Here is a 25,787-nt window from a genome sequence, read left to right on the forward strand (position 1 = left end):
CCTTTTTAAATGTCACGAATACAACGAATGAATCTGGTTGATTCGGGTGAATAGCAATTTTTTTGATGTGCAAACATTAATATTTGGAAAAGTGTATAAGGTATTTGTATATTGATTTATATTTTGCAGGTTAAATTTGGCGCAGGTGCTTTAACAAGTGGCATTATGCACAACAGGGGCTGATCGTATGTGGTCTGGAAAAAGTACTTTCTATAGTGACGCAGGAAAAACAGAAGCCTATCCAAGCAGCAAATCCACAATTTGTGAAATAACCTGTTACTCAAAACTGGAAACTCAAAAATGGAAATTCAAACAGCAGAAGATTGTTTTCGCTGTGATGTTTGTGAAAAGCTGTTTAGTAGTCGAGAACACCTGATGAGGCATATTCTATTGCACACGAGAAAAACATCATTCCGCTGCAACATTTGTGAAAAAACATTTACTAGTTCATGGTCGCTAAAACTGCACTTTCGGACACACACTGGTGAGAAACCATACCCATGCACGTTTTGTTCAAAGAGATTTTCAAGAAAAGGCAATCTAAAGAAACACTATAAAACCCATACTGGAGAAAAACCGTTCAAGTGCAATATATGTGATAAATCTTTTTCTGAAAAAGACACTTTACGAAGACATTCTCGACTTCATACTGGAGAAAAGCCATTCAAGTGCATTATATGTGATGAATCTTTTACCTACAAAAGTTCTCTACGAACGCACTTCCGTGGTCATACTGGAGTAAAGCCACCAAAGTGTTTCAACGTCAATCTAAAAACTCACTTTCGGTCACACACTGTCGGGAGATCTTACCAATGTCAGATTTGCTCGAAGAGATTTTCCCGTAAAGATCATCTAAGGAGACACAAGAAAATCCATACAGGAGAAAAACCGTTCATGTGCAACATATGTGATAAATTATTTCCTGAAAAAGACAGACTAAGAAACCACATCAAAACTCACGACAAACAGAACCCATTCAAGTGCAACATATGTGATCAATCTTTTTCTGAAAAAGACACATTCAGAATGCACATCCAAACTCACGACAAAGAAAACCCATTCAAGTGCAACGTATGTGATAAGTCTTTTTTCAAAAAAAGCCCATTACGAAACCACTATCGAGTTCATACTGGAGAAAAGCCATTTAAATGCAAGGTATGCGACAAACATTTTTCTTTAAACAGCAATCTAACTAAGCACATTCAAATCCACACCGGAGCAAAGCCGTTTAGATGTGACATATGCGAAAAAAACTTTCGACAGAAACGCCACAGGGATTCGCACCTTCGAACTCATTCTACGCAGAAAACATTGAAAAGCAATCAACCTATGTTGTAAACTTTCTCTGTAAGGAATGCATCGAAAACGCAACGTTGGAATCTCAATGGTGAAATATCTTGGAAAAACGAATGTTCATCGTCCAATTTACTTTTGATGCAAGAGAAAAAAGCAGCGGATTCCAACATGTAAGAAAAAAGGATTGAAACGACCTTTGGACCAACGGATTTTTATTGAAAACGTTGCAATATACGCCAGGCAACAATTTTTTTACTCTAACACTTATATTCAAATTAAATTCTTTCGCATTATAGTGGCAAATACCATCGTTGTTTTCAATCTTATTATCGTATTAACAATTCTCTACGATTATGAAACGAATAAAAATAAACGCACCTGCAGTTGATAATATAAAACCTTCAAGTAATTTAACACAGCAAACCAATGCATTTCCTTGTCAAGCAATTACAAAGATCAAATGAATATTGATCATGAAGGTCTTGTTAATACACTGACACTGTCCTTGGGAATACAAAAGCGTAGAAATAATATCACGAAACTAATGAAGCGGAACAAATACCAAGTAAGGCGCAAAAGAGAAAGGCAAAAAACAAGCGATTTGCTGACTTCGCGTGAACTCTATAATTGCCTGCTTTTGGTCTGCCAGATGGCAGTAGTGTCAACCTTCACACACAAGCAGTAAAAATTAATGTTTTCTTGCATGCTGTCTTAAATCCGCATGCTCTGTTATTGATTTGCGGACAGGCTAATAGCGTAACGCCTTGTATTGTTCACTTATTAACATCACGTGCTCTACCAGTAATGACATCCTTAAAAAAGCCAACTTTCAATCATTTTTAGTCAAGTAAACTCTCCGAAGGACAAATGAGAAAGACCGACACCGAATGCACTGAGAGTGTGAGTGTTGTTGCGGAACGAGTAAACAGACCGGAAAATGTCGTTTTCAGTTGTGTATGTGCGGTTGGACCCAAATACAGTTTGTTTGCCCAATTATTTGTGCAAGTTCCGACAATGGCAGCAACCACACCTGCTTTACCACTGTTGTATAAATAACTTTTGCCACTCTTCGGCACAAAGCGCTCTTTTTTTTATGCGTAATGTAAACAGGTACTTGTCACAATGATGAACGATGGTTGTCTTATCTATAACCAGGGTTGGTATGCCGTGGTTATTGCTAACATTTGCGCTTATTTTCACGAGCAGTGTCTTAGAAAATGCAATATGCTTATTTTTTGCCAAACCTGCTTATGTTGAACTTCTGTGGTCAGCTTTTTCATTTAAACGAGCCTATTTTTTCATTAAATGTGGATGAACACTTCGTTTATTTTATCAAAGGCGGTTCAATATTTTTTGTCGGATGCGGACATATTAGAATATACCACTAACGTAATATGTACATACGTTGTGCAACCAAATGGCGGTGGGGAATTAAAAAAGCGTTTCCTGCAATCGTAAATTTGTAGGTGAGGATGAACAGAGGGGGATCGACCAATCCGGAAAGACCTTCACAGGAGCAACAACTTTGACGTAAAAGGCTTTATTGAGGTGATCATACAAAAGTTTGGTTTCATTTTGTTGCTGATGCTGCCAGGCATATTACTTGGTAATGTAAGGCTCTTCTGGCAAAAAAGAAAAACTAGTTCGGACGACGTCTGTCATGCGCTGTACTTCATTTGTCCTGATGAAGGTCAGTTGAATAACGACCGAAACGTCGTCCGAACTAGTTTTTCTTTTTTGCCAGAAGAGCCTTACATTACCAAGTTTAGTTTCATTGTTGAACTTTTCAGTTTGTTTATTGCTAAAAAAACACATATTTCAGTGATCTAAATTTTCCGCAAAATAATTACGGTTTTATAAAATTAGCGAGTTGCAATACAGGAACATTTCAGACACAATCTTGTAGTGGGTAAATCTCGTTACATAGCCTTGCCATCGTGTTTCAAATTGTTTAATGCGTGCAGTCGCCTGCCTTTGTGTTCATGAGGCTGAAAAAATTTTAGCCTCGGGTGGACGAATGTTTATAAAAGTTTTCGACGCTGTACGAACTGCAACTTTTGCAAAATTGAAATTAAAACATGTTTGTAACGTTGTTTGAAACAATGGCAGCAGATTAGCTTTTCGGTTATTTTGTCAACGAAAGTTTGGTTCACCGAAATTGTTAGCCCTGAAGCAGAATTATTCTAACCTTTCAAGTGAGGGAAGAAATGGTTAATTCCCATGTAATCGGGGCCATGGCGGCGACAAAAATTCTTACTTGTAGCATAAATGCAATTCATTTTGCTTAACACAAGAACAGGGCAGTTAGAACCCAGTGACATTTTTACAATTTCTCATATTATTCAATCATTCTTTGAAAATAGGCAAAAAAATAGAATAGAACAAGAACATCAGGATTATATTTTAGATACCTTGAAGATGGCACACAATGAAATGAATTGGTTGATTTGTTCTAAAGTGTTTTTTTGTCATGATTAGTTGTAAAATAGCAAAAGATCCTTAACTGAATATCCTTAAATTCAAATAATGGCAAACTATACGATTTGAGTTGTGTTGTTTCACCAAACCCAGTCTCAGAACAGGACCGCCAACTTTAATTGCCTCTGGCGGTTGAAAGGTTGTTCGAGTTATCACTACTCCATAACTTGAAAAATGTGCTGCTTGAAATGGCGTAAACACGGCCGTAAATGTTGCCAGTGAAATAACGGAGGGAATTATAAGTTAGGTTTAGTTCTTGAGAAAAGCGTAAAGTTGCAAATTGTTTTGAAACTGTATCGTCAGCGTCTGATTTGCAAATTATTGTGTTGTGTTGCATAGTATTACGGTGCTGGTATCACGTAAATGACCTCCTGGCATCACCAGTTTTTGTATTAACGTCGGGTGATAATTACGCTATAAACCCAGTTCAAGTCATTAACCGCGAAAGCGCGATATTTGTTCATTCGCACGTAAGACAATTAAAGACCCGATCGACCGATTTTATGCCACACTCTAGCAATAAGCCACCTTTTTAAATGTCACGAATACAACGAATGAATCTGGTTGATTCGGGTGAATAGCAATTTTTTTGATGTGCAAACATTAATATTTGGAAAAGTGTATAAGGTATTTGTATATTGATTTATATTTTGCAGGTTAAATTTGGCGCAGGTGCTTTAACAAGTGGCATTATGCACAACAGGGGCTGATCGTATGTGGTCTGGAAAAAGTACTTTCTATAGTGACGCAGGAAAAACAGAAGCCTATCCAAGCAGCAAATCCACAATTTGTGAAATAACCTGTTACTCAAAACTGGAAACTCAAAAATGGAAATTCAAACAGCAGAAGATTGTTTTCGCTGTGATGTTTGTGAAAAGCTGTTTAGTAGTCGAGAACACCTGATGAGGCATATTCTATTGCACACGAGAAAAACATCATTCCGCTGCAACATTTGTGAAAAAACATTTACTAGTTCATGATCGCTAAAACTGCACTTTCGGACACACACTGGTGAGAAACCATACCCATGCACGTTTTGTTCAAAGAGATTTTCAAGAAAAGGCAATCTAAAGAAACACTATAAAACCCATACTGGAGAAAAACCGTTCAAGTGCAATATATGTGATAAATCTTTTTCTGAAAAAGACACTTTACGAAGACATTCTCGACTTCATACTGGAGAAAAGCCATTCAAGTGCATTATATGTGATGAATCTTTTACCTACAAAAGTTCTCTACGAACGCACTTCCGTGGTCATACTGGAGTAAAGCCACCAAAGTGTTTCAACGTCAATCTAAAAACTCACTTTCGGTCACACACTGTCGGGAGATCTTACCAATGTCAGATTTGCTCGAAGAGATTTTCCCGTAAAGATCATCTAAGGAGACACAAGAAAATCCATACAGGAGAAAAACCGTTCATGTGCAACATATGTGATAAATTATTTCCTGAAAAGGACAGACTAAGAAACCACATCAAAACTCAAGACAAAGAGAACCCATTCAAGTGCAACATATGTGATCAATCTTTTTCTGAAAAAGACACATTCAGAATGCACATCCAAACTCACGACAAAGAAAACCCATTCAAGTGCAACGTATGTGATAAGTCTTTTGTCAAAAAAAGCCCATTACGAAACCACTATCGAGTTCATACTGGAGAAAAGCCATTTAAATGCAAGGTATGCGACAAACATTTTTCTTTAAACAGCAATCTAACTAAGCACATTCAAATCCACACCGGAGCAAAGCCGTTTAGATGTGACATATGCGAAAAAAACTTTCGACAGAAACGCCACAGGGATTCGCACCTCCGAACTCATTCTACGCAGAAAACATTGAAAAGCAATCAACCTATGTTGTAAACTTTCTCTGTAAGGAATGCATCGAAAACGCAACGTTGGAATCTCAATGGTGAAATATCTTGGAAAAACGAATGTGCATCGTCCAATTTACTTTTGATGCAAGAGAAAAAAGCAGCGGATTCCAACATGTAAGAAAAAAGGTTTAAAACGACCTTTGGACCAACGGATTTTTATTGAAAACGTTGCAATATATGCCTGGCAACATTTTTTTTACTCTAACATTTATATTCAAATTAAATTCTTACGCTTTATAGTGGCAAATACCATCGTTGTTTTCAATCTTATTATCGTATTAACATTTCTTTACGATTATGAAACGAATAAAAATAAACGCACCTGCAGTTGATAATATAAAACCTTCAAGTAATTTAACACAGCAAACCATTGCACTTCCTTGTCAAGCGCTTACAAAGATCAAATGAATTTTGATGATTAAGGTCTTGTTAATATACTGACACTGTCCTTGGGAATACAAAAGCGTAGAAATAATATCACGAAACTAATGAAGCGGAACAAATACCAAGTAAGGCGCAAAAGAGAAAGGCGACAAACAAGCGATTTGCTGACTTCGCGTGAACTCTAATTGCCTGCTTTTGGTCTGGCAGATGGCAGTAGTGTCAACCTTTACACACAAGCAGTAAAAATTAATGCTTGTTTGCATGCTGTCTTAAATCTGCATGCTTTGTTGTTGATTTGCGGGCAGGCTGATAACCTAACGGCTTGTATTGTTCACTTATTAACATCACGCGCTGTACCAGGCAATCACAACCTTAAAAAAGCCAACTTTCAATCATTTTTAGTCAAGTAAACTCACCGGACAAAGGACAAATGCGTGAGACTGACACCGAATGCACTGAGAGTGTGAGTGTTGTTGCGGAACGAGTAAACAGACAGGAAAATGTCGTTTTCAGTTGTGTATGTGCGGTTGGTCCCAAATACAGTTTGTTTGCTCAATTATTTGTGAAAGTTCCGACAATGGCAGCAACCACACCTGCTTTACCACTGTTGTATAAATAACTTTTGCCACTCTTCGGCACAAAGCGCTCTTTTGTTTATGCGTAATATAAACAGGTACTTGTAACAATGATGAACGATGTTTGTCTTATCTATAACCAGGGTTGGTATGCCGTGGTTATTGCTAACATTTGCGCTTATTTTCACGAGCAGTGTCTTAGAAAATGCAATATGCTTATTTTTTGCCAAACCTGCTTATGTTGAACTTTTGTGGTCAGCTTTTTCATTTAAACGAGCCCAATTTTTCATTAAATGTGGATGAACACTTCGTTTATTTTATCAAAGGCGGTTCAATGTTTTTTGTCGGATGCGGACATATTAGAATATACCACTAACGTAATATGTACATACGTTGTGCAACCAAATGGCGGTGGGGAATTAAAAAAGCGTTTCCTGCAATCGTAAATTTGTAGGTGAGGATGAACAGAGGAGGATCGACCAATCCGGAAAGACCTTCACAGGAGCAACAACTTTGACGTAAATGTCTTTATTGAGGTGATCATACAAAAGTTTGGTTTCATTTTGTTGCTGATGCTGCCAGGCATATTACTTGGTAATATAAGGCTCTTCTGGCAAAAAAAGAAAGTTCGGACGACGTCTGTTATTCGCTGTACTTCATTTGTCCTGATGAAGGTCAGTTGAATAACGACCGAAACATCGTCCGAACTAGTTTTTTTCGCCAAAAAAAAGTCCGGGATGAGCACCTCAGAATGCACTTCCGACACTGATGTTAAAGATGTTATGGAACTCGATAATTGCAACATATGCGATAAAGTTTTCAATCGATCTAGGACTCAAGGAATCCATATACGTTCACACACTGGAGAAAAAACGTCATATGCAGTATTTGTTTGTAATTTCAATGCCGAGACACACATTTCCCTCACAAGAAAAACTTTTTGGATGAAAATCTTATATGGGAACAAACATTTTCGTTTTTTACAAAGTTATCGGCACAAAAGCTTTCTTTATTCGTTGTTTCGTTATTTCGAGTGTTGATGTTGAGAATGTCTTTTTCCAACAGTGTACTATTTTGTATGATAGTGTTTATATTAACGTTGACTTTAAACTAAGTCACCGAGCCATTTTATATCTTGTAGAAATCACGTGTACTTGTAAAAAACGTTTGACAAAATTAATGAGGTCATGATTACAGAATTTAAACATTTTAAAGCTATATATTTTTTCGCTGTAAAAAGCTGTTGCTTTCTTTTGTGTGTAGTCTGATTTGTTTTACAAAATCCGAAACTGACTGAATAACATGTCTGTTTAAGAAATTAGCCTGTTCTGTAATGATTGTGCAGTCTTCGTTATTGTAACCGTCATTAACGTAAAATGGAAATAAAAACATGTTTGTAACGTTGTTCGAAACAATGGAAGCAGATTAATTTTTCGGTTATTTTGTCAACGAAAGTTTGGTTCACCGAAATTGTTAGCCCTGAAGCAAAATATTCTAACCTTTTAAGTGAGTGGAAGAAATGGTGAATTCCCATTTACTCGGGGCCATGGCTGCGAAGTCATACCGAAACTAACTTTTTTTTGAAAATAAATACCATTTTTGTGAGCAACCGTAAGCTTAAAAATTTATACTTGTCGCATAAATGCAATTCATTTTGCTTGACGCAAGAACAGCGCAGTTAAAACCCAGTGCCATTTTTACAATTTCTTATATTATCCATTTATTCGTTGCAACATATGATGTAAATCCTTTTTGAATTTCTTTTGCATGATGGGGTAAAAGGATTATTGGATTGCAGATGATTGTCGAGACTTCCTCACAACGAAACTTGAATCACAATTTAATAAAACCAATTGCTTGGAAGCAATGAATTCCCGCAGTTTATGACATGCCGCTAGTAAGAGAACCAGATGCTAATATATTCGAATCCCACCACTGCCCCTAGTGCCCCGGTACTACCAACAACCTGGTTTAGGGAATTTACAGGGAAGTGCAGATGCGGTTTGAAGCAAGAACGTTACACGAATTGCAATCGATCATAACAGCGGTACAATGAAAGCTACAAACACACGAAATCAACAAAGCGAACAATTATTCAGCTCAAAGTGATTCCTAGGACTGGTCTAGATTGCTGCTAAATCATCCAACCAAAATAATGATTTTTATAATATACATATATTTCGCCTATCAGGCATCATAAGTATTCTTATTCAAATAGCAAAACTTTTAGTGCTTTCATCCTAAAATCAACCCAAGTTGTCAGTGGAAGATCTACGCTTTTTAAAAACATTTCTATATTTATTTAGCTAAAATAACTTGAAATTCTTAAGCTTATTTACAGCTCGGTGGTAATCTTCACTGGGCGGATGGACTTGCTATTGTTTTCTTTCGAGCTTCCATTTACGTAGGCTCTGGGTTGGTTCTCAGCATCAGAAAAATGCTTGTTGTCATTTTTTGTGTGGTTATTTTGTGAGTTAAGAAAGTTTGTTGGTCGTGGAAAGACAACCTTTGCCAAACCAACCATCGGCCATTCGATAAATAGAGTCAAAATGAAAGCACAGCCGAACGTGATGACCAGGGTACCTGCAAGGGTCATATCGTTGGCCATATTAGTTTACAACCACTTGTTAGTCCCAATACGTCCTCTCAATGGATTTTTAAACTCACCCAAGTATATGTAAACCAAGTTGATGCTCAGGAAATGCATTGGTATCTCCTGGGATGCAATGTACCAAATCAACACAAGAATATGAACCAAATAAGCATTGTAGGTGAGGCGAGAGAGAGGTGTGAAGATTGAACAATCCAAAAACACCTTTATTGGACCTGTAATCATATTTTGAGATATTTTATTATTCGTAGTGACGACAATTTTTTTCTTCAATAAAAGAGAATCTTGGCTTAGGCGTTATATTTCGCTACGTTCATTTTTCCACCTATATTTAATTCGATTTTAACTTAGCTCATTTCAGGAATATAGGTAAGAAGATGTTATATATACAAACCAAACACGATATATTCGAAAAGCTTTTAATGCGCATGCGCACAACCTCACCTCCGTATCCGCTACAACAGGCGATGACCAACCAAGAGAGGGAGATCCCCCACGTTGGACGCGCGAATGTTTCGTAAAATGTTGAAAGTTCCCTGCTGAGCGGCTCAAGGTTACCCACTGTTGCAAAAGGCCCGTAAACCACAGCGCATGCTGCAGTTGTAGCGAGAAACCAACCTGAAAAGACCACTGCCTACAGAGAATAAACATCACTTATGGAACAATGGAAAACCAAGCGTCGTGGGCAAGATTTTATACCTTGCGCATTTTTATTTTGAGATTGTATTCATGAAGCACAAAGCCAGTAAGCATTCCGATCATGTACACGGAAATGCGGCACCATGGAGTCGCATATGTGTCGGTCCTATATTTGTCTTTGTACGTGTACTCTCTCGTCGAGTTGTTTGAGGTGTTTGAGATGCTGTGGAACCTAATTTACGACACATGCATTTGACAAGAAATGTCTGCATCTTTAGACTTTATTTTGACATAACATAAAAGTAGAAAAATTTTTTTTGAATTTACACAAATGGTTAAACACTTACGGCGTCAACCAGGCAGCTGTGGTGTGCACAGTTGGTTGAAGATTGCTGAAATATGTCAAAAGACCGGTGGTGAGCATGCTGCCAAAGCACACGGTTAAAACCAGTGCGATTCCCGCCTTCTTATTCCTAAAAGTTGCTTTCATTTATGTTGCTGTTGTAAAGGGATTAACCAATTCTTACTTGTATAACAACATGAGAAAAATTGGCGAAAGTAAATAGAACTGCATATCGTTAGCGAGATACCAACACCACCCAAAGCACTGCAAAAACATCAATGAGTAAAGTCAAAACTTTCTGCAGTATACTCTTGTATCGTTGCTTGGGCACCAATATAACTGGAACACAAAAATCCATTACGACGAAGGGTTATATGTGAACTACCTGTATCGCTCGATTGTACAACGGATACAGATTGTTGAAATAAAGTAAGTTGCCGAACCAAAGGGATTATATGTGAACTACCTGTATCGCTCGAATGTACAACGGGTACAGATTGTTGAAATAGAGTAAGTTGCCGAACCAATCTTTCTCGCAGCTTCCTCCAATTCTATCGTAGTTGGAGTTCCAATAAGGTCCATTTCCAACATACTTGTACAGACCAACGGCGAACAAAATGAGATAAGCGTAAGTCGGGGTGAGTCTGCAAAAAACTCTTGTAATAGGCAAGTTACACGTACTATGATGAAGACAGGACAAAAGAGAAGTAAACCGTATTGTTGTGATATAACAGAGTATTCAAATTGATCCGATTCTTTGTAAGCTTATCCGTGTATGTCAAGCACAGTGGGGCAACACTATTCGTGCAAGTAACTGCGTTTTAATAATGTTTTCGTACCTGATATAACGTTGAAAGTACATCCACAATGGATTTAGAGAGCCTTGGGTTTTGTGCAGCTGCTTTATGCCGTGGTACGTCACAAGCAAACCACCAAGAAAGAAGAAAGTATCCACTGCGAGAAAACCGTTTGCCAAAACCATCATGGATGCGTTGCTCCTATACACTTTGTCAGCAAAGACTGCGTTATCTAAAAATATACATTTAAACGTAGATTGTAAGTGTAATCGTTGATAAAGTATCAGAATCACCCAACAGTCTTATGGGCAACAAACGAATCTGATTTTATCGACGTAATTTTTTATGTACCAACACTCATCAAACATTTAGGCATCGTCAGCATCTCTTATCCAATTATTTTATCGCGACAAATAAATTAGTGTGTTTTCTTGGATAGCTTGTTTAAGCAGACTTAACGTATTCATCATTTTAGGGGACCAACACTGGCCAAGGAATTTATCTCCAATATGGTCAAAACACATGCAACAAACCACAATCTGACCTATTAGGTGGGGCAAATTTTGGTGGACATGAAGGATAATGATCCAAGTTGTGCTGAAAAAGCGAAGTCCATCCAATACGGGAATACTAGATTTTCTTTTCTTCAGGTCCAGGATTTGTTTGCTATTCGAAATAACAGACCAACACCGGACAACTTTTCCTAACGTTAAATTTTAAATTTGATATATCGTTTATACATGCAATGGTTAGATCTACTTCCAAAATATGTGTTTTGTCATGGGCCTCTAAAGTTACCAAAACCCTTTGTGGTTGTGAATTATTTTACACTTGTTGCGTTAAAAAAAGGGACAAATATGTTTAATACAAATTAAAAACAGGTACCTCAATTTGCAACCAACTGACCTATTCCCTGGTGTTTCTTCATTTTTTCGTCCAACCAATGCAGCTGAAAGTTCATCTTTTCGCCAACCTCGATCAAGGTAGCCAACGAAACGCACACCAACAGAAGACAACTAACAACTCTGTAAGCAGAGAAATTATCCAGGGCTTCCTTGCTAGAACTTGATGTATATGTCGTGAGTATGCATTATTATCAACCGATGGTACACGAACCACTAGTGGTTTTCAGGTGGTACGCGAAACCGTTTGGTGAAGTATTTGGTGTGGACAAATTGAATGATAAATTAGAAAGATCAATACAAAAACAAAGCTCGTTTGTGCCAACCCCTTTTTTTAAAGATCCGTTGGTTCGCGTTACCTATATGCAGAACTTGGATGCGGCACAAAATGAAATTCAGAAATCAGTTTGGGAACCACATTGGACGGACTTACATGCCAATAATATCAGCTGAAGTAAGTTGTGTTGGTGGCATTGGACACGTTACGTCCAGTAATGGAATGGAAACGTAAAGTTCGCGGAGAATTGTTTTCACAGAACCTTCTGAACAAACTCGTGGAAAGCAAGAACCGAGACCGAAGTCGACAAGATACTCCAACGAATTGGCCTGAAAAAATTGTTATTGCATGAAATCAAAAGTAAAATCGGCGTTTTTGATTGTCGATGGTGTCAGTCCAAAAAGGGGTGCGTGTGTTCCAACCGTCACCTCGAATAGCCACTCAAAATCACTTTCGCACCACATTCCCCTGACAGCATCACTTTGGGCCGACCAACACTCTTTATAATGGCCGAGCCATTCCCAGTTGCCTTCCAGAATTCCGAGTTCGGTGGTTCCCCACGAGTCGAAAACTGAAGGTGAAAGGAAATTTTACATTTTCCACAAAACCTTGTGATATGGCAAAAGTCCGCATTAGTCAACTACGTACGCACTTTGTACAGCATATTGCTTGTGATCCAAAGCATCGTGGATGGCAATGTGAAGAAGGCTTGCGCATTCCATGACATTAGCAACATCCGGTGTTTCCCATTGTGTTGTGCTTGAATTCTCAACATTTTGTAGAACCCTAACTTGTAGAAAGATAAACTTAGATATCATTCTTGAAAATGTCATTGCACACAAATCGCGTTACCGTTCTAAAACAACAAGAAAATTTGTCATGCCGGACTTTGCTGGTGAGGGAATTGCTGCCAAGGCATCGTACAACTGGCCAATGTCTCCTGTCTGTAGATTGGAGGCAAACTTTTCGTCTGGTGACAATTCGTTTACTTCCATCATGCCATCATTCCACGCTTTCAAAATTGCTTTCGATTCCACTAACTTTACCCCGATAATCTGATTCGCCAAAAACGTTAGGAATATGAAACAAATACATAATTTTGAAATCATGCTTTTTCCAGTTTGGGCGAACGTAGGAATCAATATAATCCACAAATCCACAAGACAACTAAACACAAATAAACTTGAATTTGTTTCCAATATTAAAATATAATGCAATGTGAAAATCGAAAGATTACCCTTTTCCGTTCTGTCGTTCCAGAAATTCTTCTTTAGCCTGGCATTTTAATAGCAGTTTTTCAGACTAATTGCAACCAAAATTTGAACCAAACGACTGTAATGGCAAAAATTGGTGCAACTCTGACTACATTATCATGTTTTATCGTCAATATACATCATATTTAATTGTAACTGGTCTGACGTTCATGTATCAACGAGATGTCAGTCGATTTGGCTTGCAGCAACACAACTGCACAACAAAGTCATGTTTTATCACGCTTTATTTACAAGGTAATGATTCATTCCATTGTTCTCTTGCTTTGTCCAGTATTTGCAGCACACAGTTGCTCCGATTTAAAACACTGTTTGGCAACCGCTTTACGATGCATGGCGTGTCACCCACACTGATGTTTGTAGAGCATGTGCTATTGATGTGTTTATTCGCGTCTCTTGCAAACGACCGTTACATTTGCTGCAGTTTACTTTTCCAGCATGAAGGTAGAGGAAAAGGTGAACTGTTTTGTCGCTGATGTTTGGGGTCTACTTACAGCACAATGACGTATACAAAACGAAAAATAATTTTACTGATTCAATTTTGTGTATTGGGCATTATCATCCTCATTTTTGTGTAAATCATTTCATCCAGCTAAAATTTCCTTTTCGAATGATATCCACTCATTCCTCACCAACATGAAGTGAACTTTGATCATAAAACAAGGATTTCTTCCTCTAGGTAAAACCACATCTAAACGAGTGTGTGCGGTCTGCATCAGCGAGAGGCTACCGGAACGCCACATACCACAGAAGAAAAAATAAAAAACTGCTTCCAACAGCAGTCTGTATTCACGAAACAATAATGCTTTTTCCCATTCCAAGTATTTGTATCTGACACAAAAATGCGAAATTATGAGAATTGTGAAAAACGCCAGTAATTCATATGTGTCAGTTAATAGCAAAAAACTTGAGGTAATTTAAAGCAGTATTACACTGATTGTATTTCCTTGTTAAGCGTTTAAAAAATGAAATGGATATTGAGGACAGAACTGAAACCAATAACAACTCGTCACTAAACTCAACTTGTAACACGTGGCCGCAGACTTATAGGACAACCTCCTTTTCTTCAGGATCCGTGTCAGGTATAATTAGGATAATTTCCTTTTAAGACTACACTGGGATTAAATTCACAATATCCCGGCCACGGATTCAGATTAGGATTTAATATATGGGTCGGCCAGCACTTGAACGATGATGCCAATCTCCCGCCTCTAAATTGGCACATGTGTTTTCGTTGGTTCGTTCGCAGTCCGTAACTGGAATATTTCTGGTATTTGCTTGGCCGTAAACAAAGATTATTTGTTTACGATTACAAATTCATTAATTATTGATAATAATTAGTCTTTTGTTTAAGTTACTATAATTTTGTCTACAAACGGTAGACTAAAACATAACAAATACTAAAGGTTTCAAATTTACCGCTCTACACATTTTTCGACATTTAATTTTTTTCTCTACAAGTTTTTTGAAACAGTGATAACATAATATGAAATTCCTCCACTAGAAAAGCATAATGCACGTTTTTCAAAATGTTTTAACTTTAGTTCCCCTTTGGGTTTTGAAACGTTTCGACTGTTGCATGAAGACTGGGTGACTGCACTTTATATTTCTATGTAAAGTCGCGACTCGCGGGTTGTACACTGGATCTTTGGTATACTTTTGAGAATTACCTATTTATCTTATGAAATGTTGTTTAAGGAAAGAATTTCTACTTTTCTAACATAATAGTGCCGTTTGCTGTTATACGTACTTAAAATGTCAGGCTGAAGAAGAATTTCAGGAACGACAGAACGGAAAAGGATAATCTTTCGATTTTCGCATTGCATTATATTTTAACATTGGAAACAAATTAAAGTTTATTTGTGTTTAGTTGTCTTACAGGTTTGTGGATTATATTGATTCCTATACGTTCGCCCAAACTGGAAAAAGCATGATTTCAAAATTATGTATTTGTTTCATATTCCTAACGTTTTTGGCGAATCAGATTATCGGGGTAAAGTTAGTGGAATCGAAAGGAATTTTGAAAGCGTGGAATGATGGCATGATGGAAGTAAACGAATTCTCACTGGATGAAACGTTTCACTCCAATCTACAGACAAGAGACATCAACCAGTTGTACGATGCCTTGGCAGCAATTCCCTCACCAGCGAAGTCTGACATGACAAATTTTCTTGTTGTTTTAGAACCGTAACGCGATTTGTGTGCAATGACATTTTTAAGAATGATATCCAAGTTTATCTTTCTACAAGTTAGAGTTCTACAAAATGTTGAGAATTCAAGCACAACACAATGGGAAACACAAGATGTTGCAAATGTAATGGAATGCGCAAGCCTTCTTCACATTGCCATCGAGGATGCTTTGGATCACAAGCAATATGCTGTACAAAGTGCGTACGTAGTTGACGTATGCGGACTTATTCAAAATCACAAGGTTTTGTGGAAATATAAAATTTCCTTTCACCTTCAGTTTTCGACTCGTGGGGAACCACCGAACTCGGAATTCTAAGGCAACTGGGAATGGCTCGGCCATTATAAAGAGTGTTGGTCGGCCCAAGATGATGCGGTCAGGGGAATGTGGTGCGAAAGTGATTTTGAGTGGCTATTCGAGGTGACGGTTGGAACACACGCACCCCTTTTTGGACTGACACCATCGACATTCAAAAACGCCGATTTTACTTTTGATTTCATGCAATAACATTTTTTTCAGGCGAATTCGTTGGAGTATCTTGTCGACTTCGGTCTCGGTTCTTGCTTTCCTCGTGTTTGTTCAGAAGGCTCTCCGTGAAAACAATTCTCCAGGAACTTTACGTTTCCATTCCATTACTGGACGTAACGTGTCCAATGCCACCAACACAACTTACTTCAGCTGATATTATTAGCATGTAAGTCTGTCTAATGTTGTTCCCAAACTGATTTCTGAATTTCATTTTGTGCTGCATCCAAGTTCTGCATATTGGTAACGCGAACCAACGGCTTTTAAAAAGAAGTTGACACGAACGAGCTTTGTTTTTGTATTGATCTTTCTAATTCATCATTGATATTGTCCACACCAAATACTTCATCAAACGGTTTCGCGTACCACCTGAAAACCAGTAGTGGTTCGTGTACCTTCGGTTGATAATAATGCATACTCACGACATATACATCAAGTTCTAGCAAGGAAACCCTGGATAATTCCTCTGCTTACAGAGTTGTTAGTTGTCTTCTGTTGGTGTGCGTTTCGTTGGCTACCTTGATCGAGGTTGGCGAAAAGATGAACTTTCAGCTGCATTGGTTGGACGAAATAATGAAGAAAGACCAAGGAATAGGTCAGTTGGTTGCAAATTAAAGTACCTGTTTTTAATTTGTATTAAACATATTTGTCCCTTTTTTTAATGCAACAAGTGTAAAATAATTCCCAACCAGAAAGGTTTTTGGTAACTTTAGAGGCCCATGACAAAACACATATCTTGGAAGTAGATCTAACCATTGCATGTATAAACGATATATCAAATTTAAAATTTAACATTAGGAAAAGTTGTCCGGTGTTGGTCTGTTATTTCGAATAGCAAACAAATCCTGGACCTGAGAAAAGAAAATCTAGTATTCCCGTATTCGATGGACTTCGCTTTTTCAGCACAACTTGGATCATTTTCCTTCATGTCCACCAAAATTTGCCCCACCTAATCGGTCAGATTGTGGTTTGTTGCACGTGTTTTGGTCATATTGGAAATAAATTCCTTGGCCAGTGCTTTATTTGTCGCGATAAAATAATTGGATAAGGGATGCTGACGATGTCTAAATGTTTGATGAGTGTTGGTATATAGAAAATTACTTCGATAAAATCAGATTCGTTTGTTGCCCATAGGACTGTTGGGTGATTCTGATACTTTATCAGCGAGTTCTACTTACAATCTACTTTTGAATGTTTATTTTTAGATAACGCAGTCTTTGCTGACAAAGTGTATAGGAGCAACGCATCCATGATGGATTAGGCAAACGGTTTTCTCGCAGTCGATACTTTCTTCTTTCTTGGTGGTTTGCTTGTGACGTACCACGGCATAAAGCAGCTGCACAAACTCAAGGCTTTCTAAATCCATTGTGGATGTACTTGTACATTCAAGCGATACAGGTAGTTCACATATAACCCCTTTGGTTCGGCAACTTACTCTATTTCAACAATATGTATCCGTTGTACAATCGGGCGATACAGGAAGTTCACATATAAGCCTTCGACGTAATGTATCTTAGTGTTCCAGTTATGTTTGTGCCCATGCAACGATACAAGAGTGTACTCCAGAAAGTTTTGACTTTACTCATTGATGTTTTGGCATATGTTTTTGTAGTGCTTTGGGTGGTGTTGGTATCTTGGTTAATCCCTTTAATACAGGAAAATAAATGAAAGCAACTTATAAGGAATAAGAAGGCGGGAATCGCACTGGTTTTAACTGTGTGCTTTGGCAGCATGCTCACCACCGGTCTTTTGACATATTTCAGCAATCTTCAACCAACTGTGCACACCACAGCTGTCTGGTTGACGCCGTAAATGTTTAACCATTTGTGTAAATTTAAAAGTTTTTTTCTACTTTTACGTTATGTCAAAATACAGTCTAAAAATGCAGACATTTCTTGTCAAATGCATGTGTCGTAAATTAGGTTCCACGGCATCTCAAATATCTCGAATGACTCGACGAGAGAGTACACGTACAAAGACAAATATAGAACCGACACATATGCGACTCCGTGGTGCCGCATTTCCGTGTACATGATCGGAATGCTTACTGGCTTTGTGCTTCATGAATACATTCTCACAATAAAAATGCACAAGGTTTAGAATCTTGCCCACGACGCTTGGTTTGCCATTGTTCCTTAAGTGATGTTTATTCTCTGTAGGCAGTGATCTTTTCAGGTTGGTTTCTCGCCACAACTGCAGCAGGCGCAGTGGTTTACAGGCCATTTGCAACAGTGGGTAACCTTGAGCCGCTAAGCAGGGAACTTTCAACATTTTACGAAACATTCGCGCGTCCAACGTGAGGGATCTCCCTCTCTTGGTTGGTCATCGCCTGTTGTAGCGGATACGGAGGTGAGTTTGTGCGCATGCACATTAACGTACCTTACTAAGCTTTTCGAATATATCGTGTTTGGTTTGTATATATAACATCTTCTTACCTATATTACTAAAATGAGCTAAGTTAAAATATAATTAAATGTAGGTAGAAAAACCAACATAGCGAAATATTACGCCTAAGCCATGATTCTCTTTTATTGAAGAAAAAAATTGTCGTCACTACGAATAATAAAATATCTCAAAATATGATTACAGTTCCAATAAAGGTGTTTTTGGGTTGCTCAATCTTCACACCTCTCTCTGGTCTCACGTACAACGCTTATTTGGTTCATATTCTTGTGTTGATTTGGTACATTGCATCCCAGGAGATACCCATGCATTTCCTGAGCATTAACTTGGTTTACATATACTTTAGGTGAGTTTCGTATTTCAAAGATCAATGCCAGTAGTTTAAAAGTTTCTTCACCTTTAATATTCGCTTCACATTTGTAAGCGCTTGGCAAGGAAGGGTAATTAATGGATTGCTGTATTAAAATTACTTCAAGGTTTTATATTATCAACTGCAAGTGCGTTTATTTTCTGCTGATTTGGTGATCGTAGAGAAATGTCAATAGATAAATAAGATGAAAAAAAGATGGTATTTAACAATATAATGCGCAAGAATTTAATGCAAATATCAATGTCATATTGACAAAAATTTGTGCCTCGAATATTTTGCAATGTTTTGAAGAAAATCCGTTGGTGCAATGTCGTTTCAAAAGTTTTTCAATACATGTTGCAATCCGCTGCTTTTTTTCTCTTGTGTTAGTAGTAAATTGGACAGTGCACATTCCTTTTTCCAAGATTTTTCACCATTGAGATTCCAGCGTTGCGTTCTTGGTGCATACCTCTCAAAGAAAGTGTATCAATAAGGTTGTTTGCTTTTTAATGCTTTCTGCGTAGAATGAGTTCGAAGGTGCGAATCTCTTTTCCTTTTCTGTCGAAATGTTTTTTCGCAAATATCACAACTAAACGGCTTTTCTCCAGTGTGAATCAAAATGTGATTATTTAGATGGCGTCTATCAGAAAAAGATCTATCACATACGTTGCACTTAAAAGGCCTTTCTCCGGTATGTATTCGAAAGTGCGTTCTTAAATTGCCTTTTTCGGAAAAAGATTTATCACATATTTCACATTTGAACGGCTTTTCTCCAGTATGAGTTCGAAAGTGCGTTCTTAGATTGCTTTTTTCAGAAAAAGATTTCTCACATGATTCACATTTGAACGGCTTTTCTCCAGTATGAGTTCGAAAGTGCGTCCTCAAATTGCCTTTTGAAGAAAAAGATTTTTCACATATTTCACACTTAAATGGCTTTTCTCCAGTATGAGTTTGAAAGTGCCTTTTGAGACTTCCTTTTTCAGAAAAAGATTGATCACATATTTCACATTTGAACGGCTTTTCTCCAGTATGAGTTCGTATGTGCCTTTCAAGACTGCCTTTTTCAGAAAAAGATTGATCACACATTTCACATTTGAACGGCTTTTCTCCAGTGTGAGTTCGAAAGTGCTTTCTTAGATTGCCTTTTGCAGAAAAAGATTTATCACATATTTCGCATTTGAACGGCTTTTCTCCAGTATGTGTTCGAAAGTGCGTTCGTAGACTGCCTGTTTGAGAAAAAGATTGATCACATAATTCACATTGGAACGGCTTTTCTCCAGTATGGGTTCGAAAGTGCGTTTTAAGACTGCCTTTTGCAGAAAAAGATTGATCACATATTTCACATTTGAATGTCTTTTCTCCAGTATGAGTTCGTATGTGCCTTTCAAGACTGCTTGTTTGAGAAAAAGATTTCTCACATATATCACATTTGAAGGATTTTTCTCCGGTATGAGTTCGAAAGTGCGTTCTAAGATTGCCTTTTGAAGAAAATGCTTTCTTACATATTTCACATTTGAAGGACTTTTCTCCGGTATGAGTTCGAAAGTGCGTTTTAAGACCGCTTTTTGAAGAAAAAGCTTTCTTACATATGTTGCACTTAAACAGTTTCTCTCCAGTGTGAGTTTGACCGTGTTGCTTTAGATTACTATTACTGAAAAAACTCTTTGGACAAAATGTGCATTGGTATGGTCTGTCGCCTGTATGTGTCCGGTAGTGCGCTTTAAGATAACTCTGTTTAGTAAATGTTTTTTCACATACGTTACATCGGAATGATGTTCCTCTAGTGTGCACTTGAATATGCATCCTCAGTGATTTTTCACTGCTAAACAACTTTTCACAAATATCACAGCAAAAACGATTTGCTGTTGTTTGAATTTCCATTTGAGTTTCACGTTTTTCACCAATTGTGACTTTGCTGCTTGTGTAAAGGTTTTGGTTCTCCGCGTTACTAGAATGTACTCATATTTCCAGACAACACACGATCAGCTCCTACAATGTTTTCACTTGCACAATGTCACTTGTATGTAAGTACCTGCGCTAAGTATATCCTGAAAGTGAAAAGCAATATTAGACAATTCGCTTGTTTTCCTGCAGTGTTTAACGATCAAAGGTCACCAAAAAAGATTACTTGTGTCATCTGAAGAAGTATTTAATATTACCTCTGAAGATCTTATTCTATAAGTTTGTCCATCCTGTATTGATTGTTATAACCAGTTCGCAAACTCTATTCTTTTTTGAAACCTAACTTTGATTCCTAAGTCATTTCAGTCACAAAATACCGCCAAGCTCATACCGTGAAAAGCAGCAATAATTCAAGTCACGATCAGAGGCGATGACTCACACAACCTTACAACCGCCTGAGGCTAAAAATCATCGAACCGTATCAACGCATGAGCCAATTATGTGGTCAATTCAAGACCGTGGTTCACAAATTACAAATCGTATCTTAGCTTGATTTATTTGAAACCATCGCATTTTATATCGAAATTAACTGTAAATTGGTTTATATTTGCGTTCTTTCAGTTTCTAAGTTGCCACAAATTAAATTGCAAAGAGTAAATTTACTTCCTTCTGCATCATAAACCTGTTAATTTTTTCGAAAAACCTTCTCGACTGTAGAGCACCGGATTAATATTGTCGCCACGTTGTTTGTCGCCTTTCTCTTTTGCGCGTTACTTGTTATTTGTTCCGCTTCATTAGTTTCGTGAGATTATATCTACACTTTGTATTTCCAAGGACAATGTGAGCATATAAACGGGAGCTTTATCTTTGATATTCATTTTATTTTTGTGATCGCTTGACAAGGAAGGGCAATAAATGTATTGCTGTATTAAATTCTTTGAGCAAAACGTGCATTGGTATGGCCTCTCGCCATTAAGTGTTCGAAGGTGCTTGTTTAAACTGTCTTTCAGAGAAAAAGATTTATCACATATGTTGCACTGGTACTAAAAAAAGCAGTAGCTTTTTATTACAGGATCAGCCTGGCTTATAATTAAGGAATATATATTTCGCCACTTGGGCATCTTCAGTTCCTAGCAGTAAACACAATATAAAAAACGTCCTAAAAACAACAATAGTAAACAATGGTCTAGTTATTATAATGATGCCCATGGGGCGAAATATATATTCCTGATTATAAGCCAGGCTGATCCTGTGATAAAAAGCTACTGCTTTTTTAGTATTATTAAATAAGTTGCAGTGATTGCTAGGCCTGCATCTGCAGTTTTGGGCAGATCCCAATATTTCAATTTTTGAAGTATGTTGCACTGGTATTGTTTCTCTCCAGTGTGAGTTTCCTTGCGTTTTTTAAAACAGCTTTACAGGAAAATGTCTTTAAATCAATTCAAGGCATTTTGTTATCAACTGCAGGAGACATATGTTTACTTTCCATCAATTTCGTAACCGTAGTGAAATGTGAATACGCCAATAAGATTGAAAAAACGATGATATTTGTCACTATTATGGGCAAGAATTTGATGTAACTATCCACATTGTATGAGGGAAAATATGTAACCTGGCATCTATATAGTAACGATTTGAACAAAGTTTGCATATGACCGTTTACTTTCCCAGTGTACGATCTCATGTGGAATCCTTTGGCCCAAGTTCGTTTGAAAACCTTTATACGCAGGATGTTCATGATGCATTCCATGCCAAGTATTTTATCACATGCGTTGTATGCTTTTCAATGATTTCTCCTATGAGATTGAAGGTGGACATCTCTGTTGTTTTTTTGTCGAAAAGTTTTTTCGCAAATATCACATCTGAAAGGCTTTTCTCCAGTGTGAATACGAACATGCCTTCTAAGGAAACCCTTTTCTGAAAAATATTTAAAACACACATTGCACTTGTATGGCTTTTCTCCTGTATGAACTCGAAGATGCTTTTTCAGAGACTCTTTTAGCGAAAAAGGTTTATCACATATGTTGCACTGGAATGATTTCTCTCCAGATTGAATTCGAGTATGTTTCTGTAGATTATCTTTTCTGGAAAATCTATTTGTGCAAAACGTGCATTGGTATGGTTTCTCTCCAGTATGTATTCGAAAGTGCTTGTTTAGATGGCATTTTTGCGAAAAAGATTTTTCACATGTGCTGCACCGGAATGGCTTCTCTCCAGTGTGAGTTTGAATGTCCCTTCTTTGACTGCCTTTATCAGAAAAAGATTTATCACAGATTTTGCACTTGAAGGGTTTCTCTCCTGTATGAGTTTGTCCGTGTTTCTTTAGATTGCTTTTTTGGGAAAATCTCTTTGAACAAAATGTGCATTGGTATGGTTTCTCACCAGTATGTGTCCGAAAGTGCGCGTTTAAATGGCCGCAGAAATATAGAGTTGCGGCCTGCAGCTTTCAAATGTTTTGCTTGATGCTGTTATAACTAAAACTAAGTCTGTTGTGGATTTTCTTTACTTTAGGCTACTAAATTTAAATCCGAGAGCAGAGTTATTTATCAATTGAAGTATCAGTTAGCGTGTATTAAATTGTCCAAGCGCGTTAATGAGAGAATTAATGTCAAAGAAGGAAAACACGTGACAGAATTGTAGCGAGCTAATTACCATAAAACGTGCTTGAGTGTGTGCGCGACAACGAGAAATACTAGACTGACTGAGTGAGTAACTGCTGTGCTATAGGCTGTTAGTTAAGTGGCAGAGACTAATTGGGAGGCACCGTGAATTTGAACGAGTCACACGTGTTTAACAAGTTGCGATGAAAAAGGTCTGCCGTCGAGTCGGATGCAAGAAGGCTGTGGGACTTCTACAGGAAAGCCTCTGTCTGCAGCTTTCGTTCCGTCTGGCGTTCAAGGTGTGTGAGGAGTTAAGTCACGAAGCATGTGTGGTTCTACAGTTTCATACTTTGTATTAGTGATTTGATTGCTTCGAGCATTTTATCATTTTAAGAAGTATTCGTTATTTCCTCTGATGTTCTTGCAATATAAGTCTGTCCGTCCTGTATGTCATCCATCTGTCATTTCAGTACCAATATTTCGATATTTATGTTATATTGGCCATTACTCACACAACCTTTCTAGCGCCAGAGGCTGAAAATCATCCAACCGTATTAACGAATACGGATTTGTCAATTATGTAAACAATCAAATTGTCGGTTCTGTTTTACAAGTTGAGTCTTGTGACGTGTTTTTTGCCGATCTAAAACTAATTTTGATGAAACAACACAACACAAATCGTATTCCGGTTGGTTTTAAGTTAAAAATCCAAAAAAAACTTTGAGTTTATTTATGTTTAATCGCTTTCAGTTATTCAATTTCCTCGTTGCCGCAAACTGGAAAACGGGAGTAACTTTACCATCTCCTTCATCAGAGTCTTGGTGTTGTTAAAGAGTTAGTGACTGCAAAGCAATGCAACAAGTTTGTTGCAGTGCTACTTTTTTTGCCCTTCTTATCGGAATCCAGAAAGGCGACTTAAAATATCCCACACATTATCAAAAAGTTTTGGTAGGCAAAAGGAGAAGCTGAAAGGGATTGTGGTGTAACGAATATGTTTGTTGGCAACATTAGGTTAACATTTTTAACAGCTGCAAATTTCATTTCGCAAATCGGTGCTTGCGAAACGATGCAGTGACAGAAGTTTATCAAACCAAAAAGATTTCTGGTGCTATATCTTGGCGGTAAATAAAGATTATTATTCAACAAATCGTCAGATTATTGAATAATATTAGTCACCAGTTTAAGATTTCTACTAGCGACGACAAGCCTAACACATACAAAAGGTCTAAAATTTTCCACTCAACACATTTTGACATTTATTTCTTGATTTACAAGTTTTTGAACAGTTATGTCATAATGTGCAAACACTTTCACCGAAACCCACATTGCCCTTTTGCAAAACGTCGAACCTTCAGTTCTCCTTCGAGTTTTAAAATAATCCGATTTTGCATGAATCAGTGTGAGTAGTAGAAAAAAAGCTAAAATCTGGGTCACCGCAGTTTATGTTTCTGTGTAACGCTTGCGGGTTGTCCGTTTATTTGAGAATTACCTATTTATCTAATAGTATATAGTGCAGGGAATGGCTTTCTAGTTTCACAGCACAGTTGAGGCGTTCACCATGACAATGAGAGGAAGATAGTTAAGGGAACTGACAATGAATCAGCAAATTCGGGAGCAAATTCTCGTTATTCAAAGAAATGCAAACAGATATAGATGAGGAAAATTTTGTTTCAAGACAAACGGAAAAGTTTCCAAGCCGTTCGTAACAAGAAATAGAGTTGAGACATGATGTAGAAGTAAATTCACTCCTTGCAATATAGTTTGTTGCAACTTAAAACCTCAAAAAACACAAATATAAATCAATTTACAGTTACCTTTGAAATACATGCGATGGTTTTGAACAAAACAAACAAAAATACCATTTACAATTTGTGGACCGCAGACTTGAATTGTTGACATAATTGGCACATGCGTTGATACGGTCGATAATATTCTGCCTCCGGCGGTAGTGAGGTTGTGTGAGTTATCGCCACTGATCGTAACTTGAATTATTGTTGCTTTTCACTGTATGAGCTTGCCCGTAAATTTTATTAATGAAATTACTTAGGAATTAAAGTCAGGTTTCAAAAAAGGATAAAGTTTGCGAAGTGGTTTTAACAATCAATACAGGATGGACAAACTTATAGAGCAAGATCGTCAGAGGCAATATCAAATACTTCTTCAGATGACAAAAATAGTATTTAATGTGACCTTTATTCGCTAAATACTGCAAGAAAGCAAACGAATTCTTTAATAATGCTTTTCACTTCCAGGATATACTTAGCGCAGGTTCTTACATAAGTGACATTGTGCAAGTGAAATCAGAGAGTAGGCTTTGATCGCATGTTGTCTGGATATATCAGTTCATTCTAGTAACGCAAAGAAAACA

The 25,787-nt window shown here is 37.5% G+C and overlaps 2 protein-coding genes across 2 annotated transcripts; both read right to left on the bottom strand.

Moving 5' to 3' along the window:
• Positions 1–8,947: 8,947 nt before the first annotated feature.
• LOC145897194 (nose resistant to fluoxetine protein 6-like) lies at positions 8,948–13,176 on the bottom strand. The gene is made up of 14 exons (XM_082985384.1): positions 13,034–13,176; positions 12,834–12,967; positions 12,604–12,752; positions 12,338–12,510; positions 11,909–12,066; positions 11,547–11,705; positions 11,045–11,234; positions 10,672–10,849; positions 10,390–10,469; positions 10,210–10,335; positions 9,923–10,094; positions 9,668–9,857; positions 9,280–9,438; positions 8,948–9,195 (listed from the first exon to the last, which is right to left on the bottom strand). The coding sequence occupies exons 1-14, from the start codon at positions 13,174–13,176 to the stop codon at positions 8,948–8,950; spliced, it is 2,259 nt and encodes a 752-aa protein (XP_082841510.1).
• Positions 13,177–19,403: 6,227 nt separating this feature from the next.
• On the bottom strand, positions 19,404–20,774 carry LOC145897195 (uncharacterized). The gene is made up of 2 exons (XM_082985386.1): positions 20,564–20,774; positions 19,404–20,227 (listed from the first exon to the last, which is right to left on the bottom strand). The coding sequence occupies exons 1-2, from the start codon at positions 20,718–20,720 to the stop codon at positions 19,404–19,406; spliced, it is 981 nt and encodes a 326-aa protein (XP_082841512.1). The 5' UTR covers positions 20,721–20,774.
• Positions 20,775–25,787: the final 5,013 nt, after the last annotated feature.

This window comes from Ascidia mentula, chromosome 4, assembly GCF_947561715.1.
Source record: "Ascidia mentula chromosome 4, kaAscMent1.1, whole genome shotgun sequence".
Lineage (NCBI taxonomy): Eukaryota > Metazoa > Chordata > Ascidiacea > Phlebobranchia > Ascidiidae > Ascidia > Ascidia mentula.

What these genes read in the sequence shown, in the direction of transcription:
- LOC145897194 (XM_082985384.1), bottom strand. Translation starts at nt 13,176, where the DNA reads ATGGAAGTAAACGAATTGTCACCAGACGAAAAGTTTGCCTCCAATCTA. An exon ending in TTTCTCATGTTGTTATACAA is followed by an intron (nt 10,336 to 10,389) that starts GTAAGAATTGGT and finishes AGCAACTTTTAG; the next exon opens with GAATAAGAAGGCGGGAATCG. An exon ending in ACAGCTGCCTGGTTGACGCC is followed by an intron (nt 10,095 to 10,209) that starts GTAAGTGTTTAA and finishes GTCGTAAATTAG; the next exon opens with GTTCCACAGCATCTCAAACA.
- LOC145897195 (XM_082985386.1), bottom strand. Translation starts at nt 20,720, where the DNA reads ATGCATATTCAAGTGCACACTAGAGGAACATCATTCCGATGTAACGTA. An exon ending in AAAGAGTTTTTTCAGTAATA is followed by an intron (nt 20,228 to 20,563) that starts GTAATCTAAAGC and finishes TTTCTGCAAAAG; the next exon opens with GCAGTCTTAAAACGCACTTT.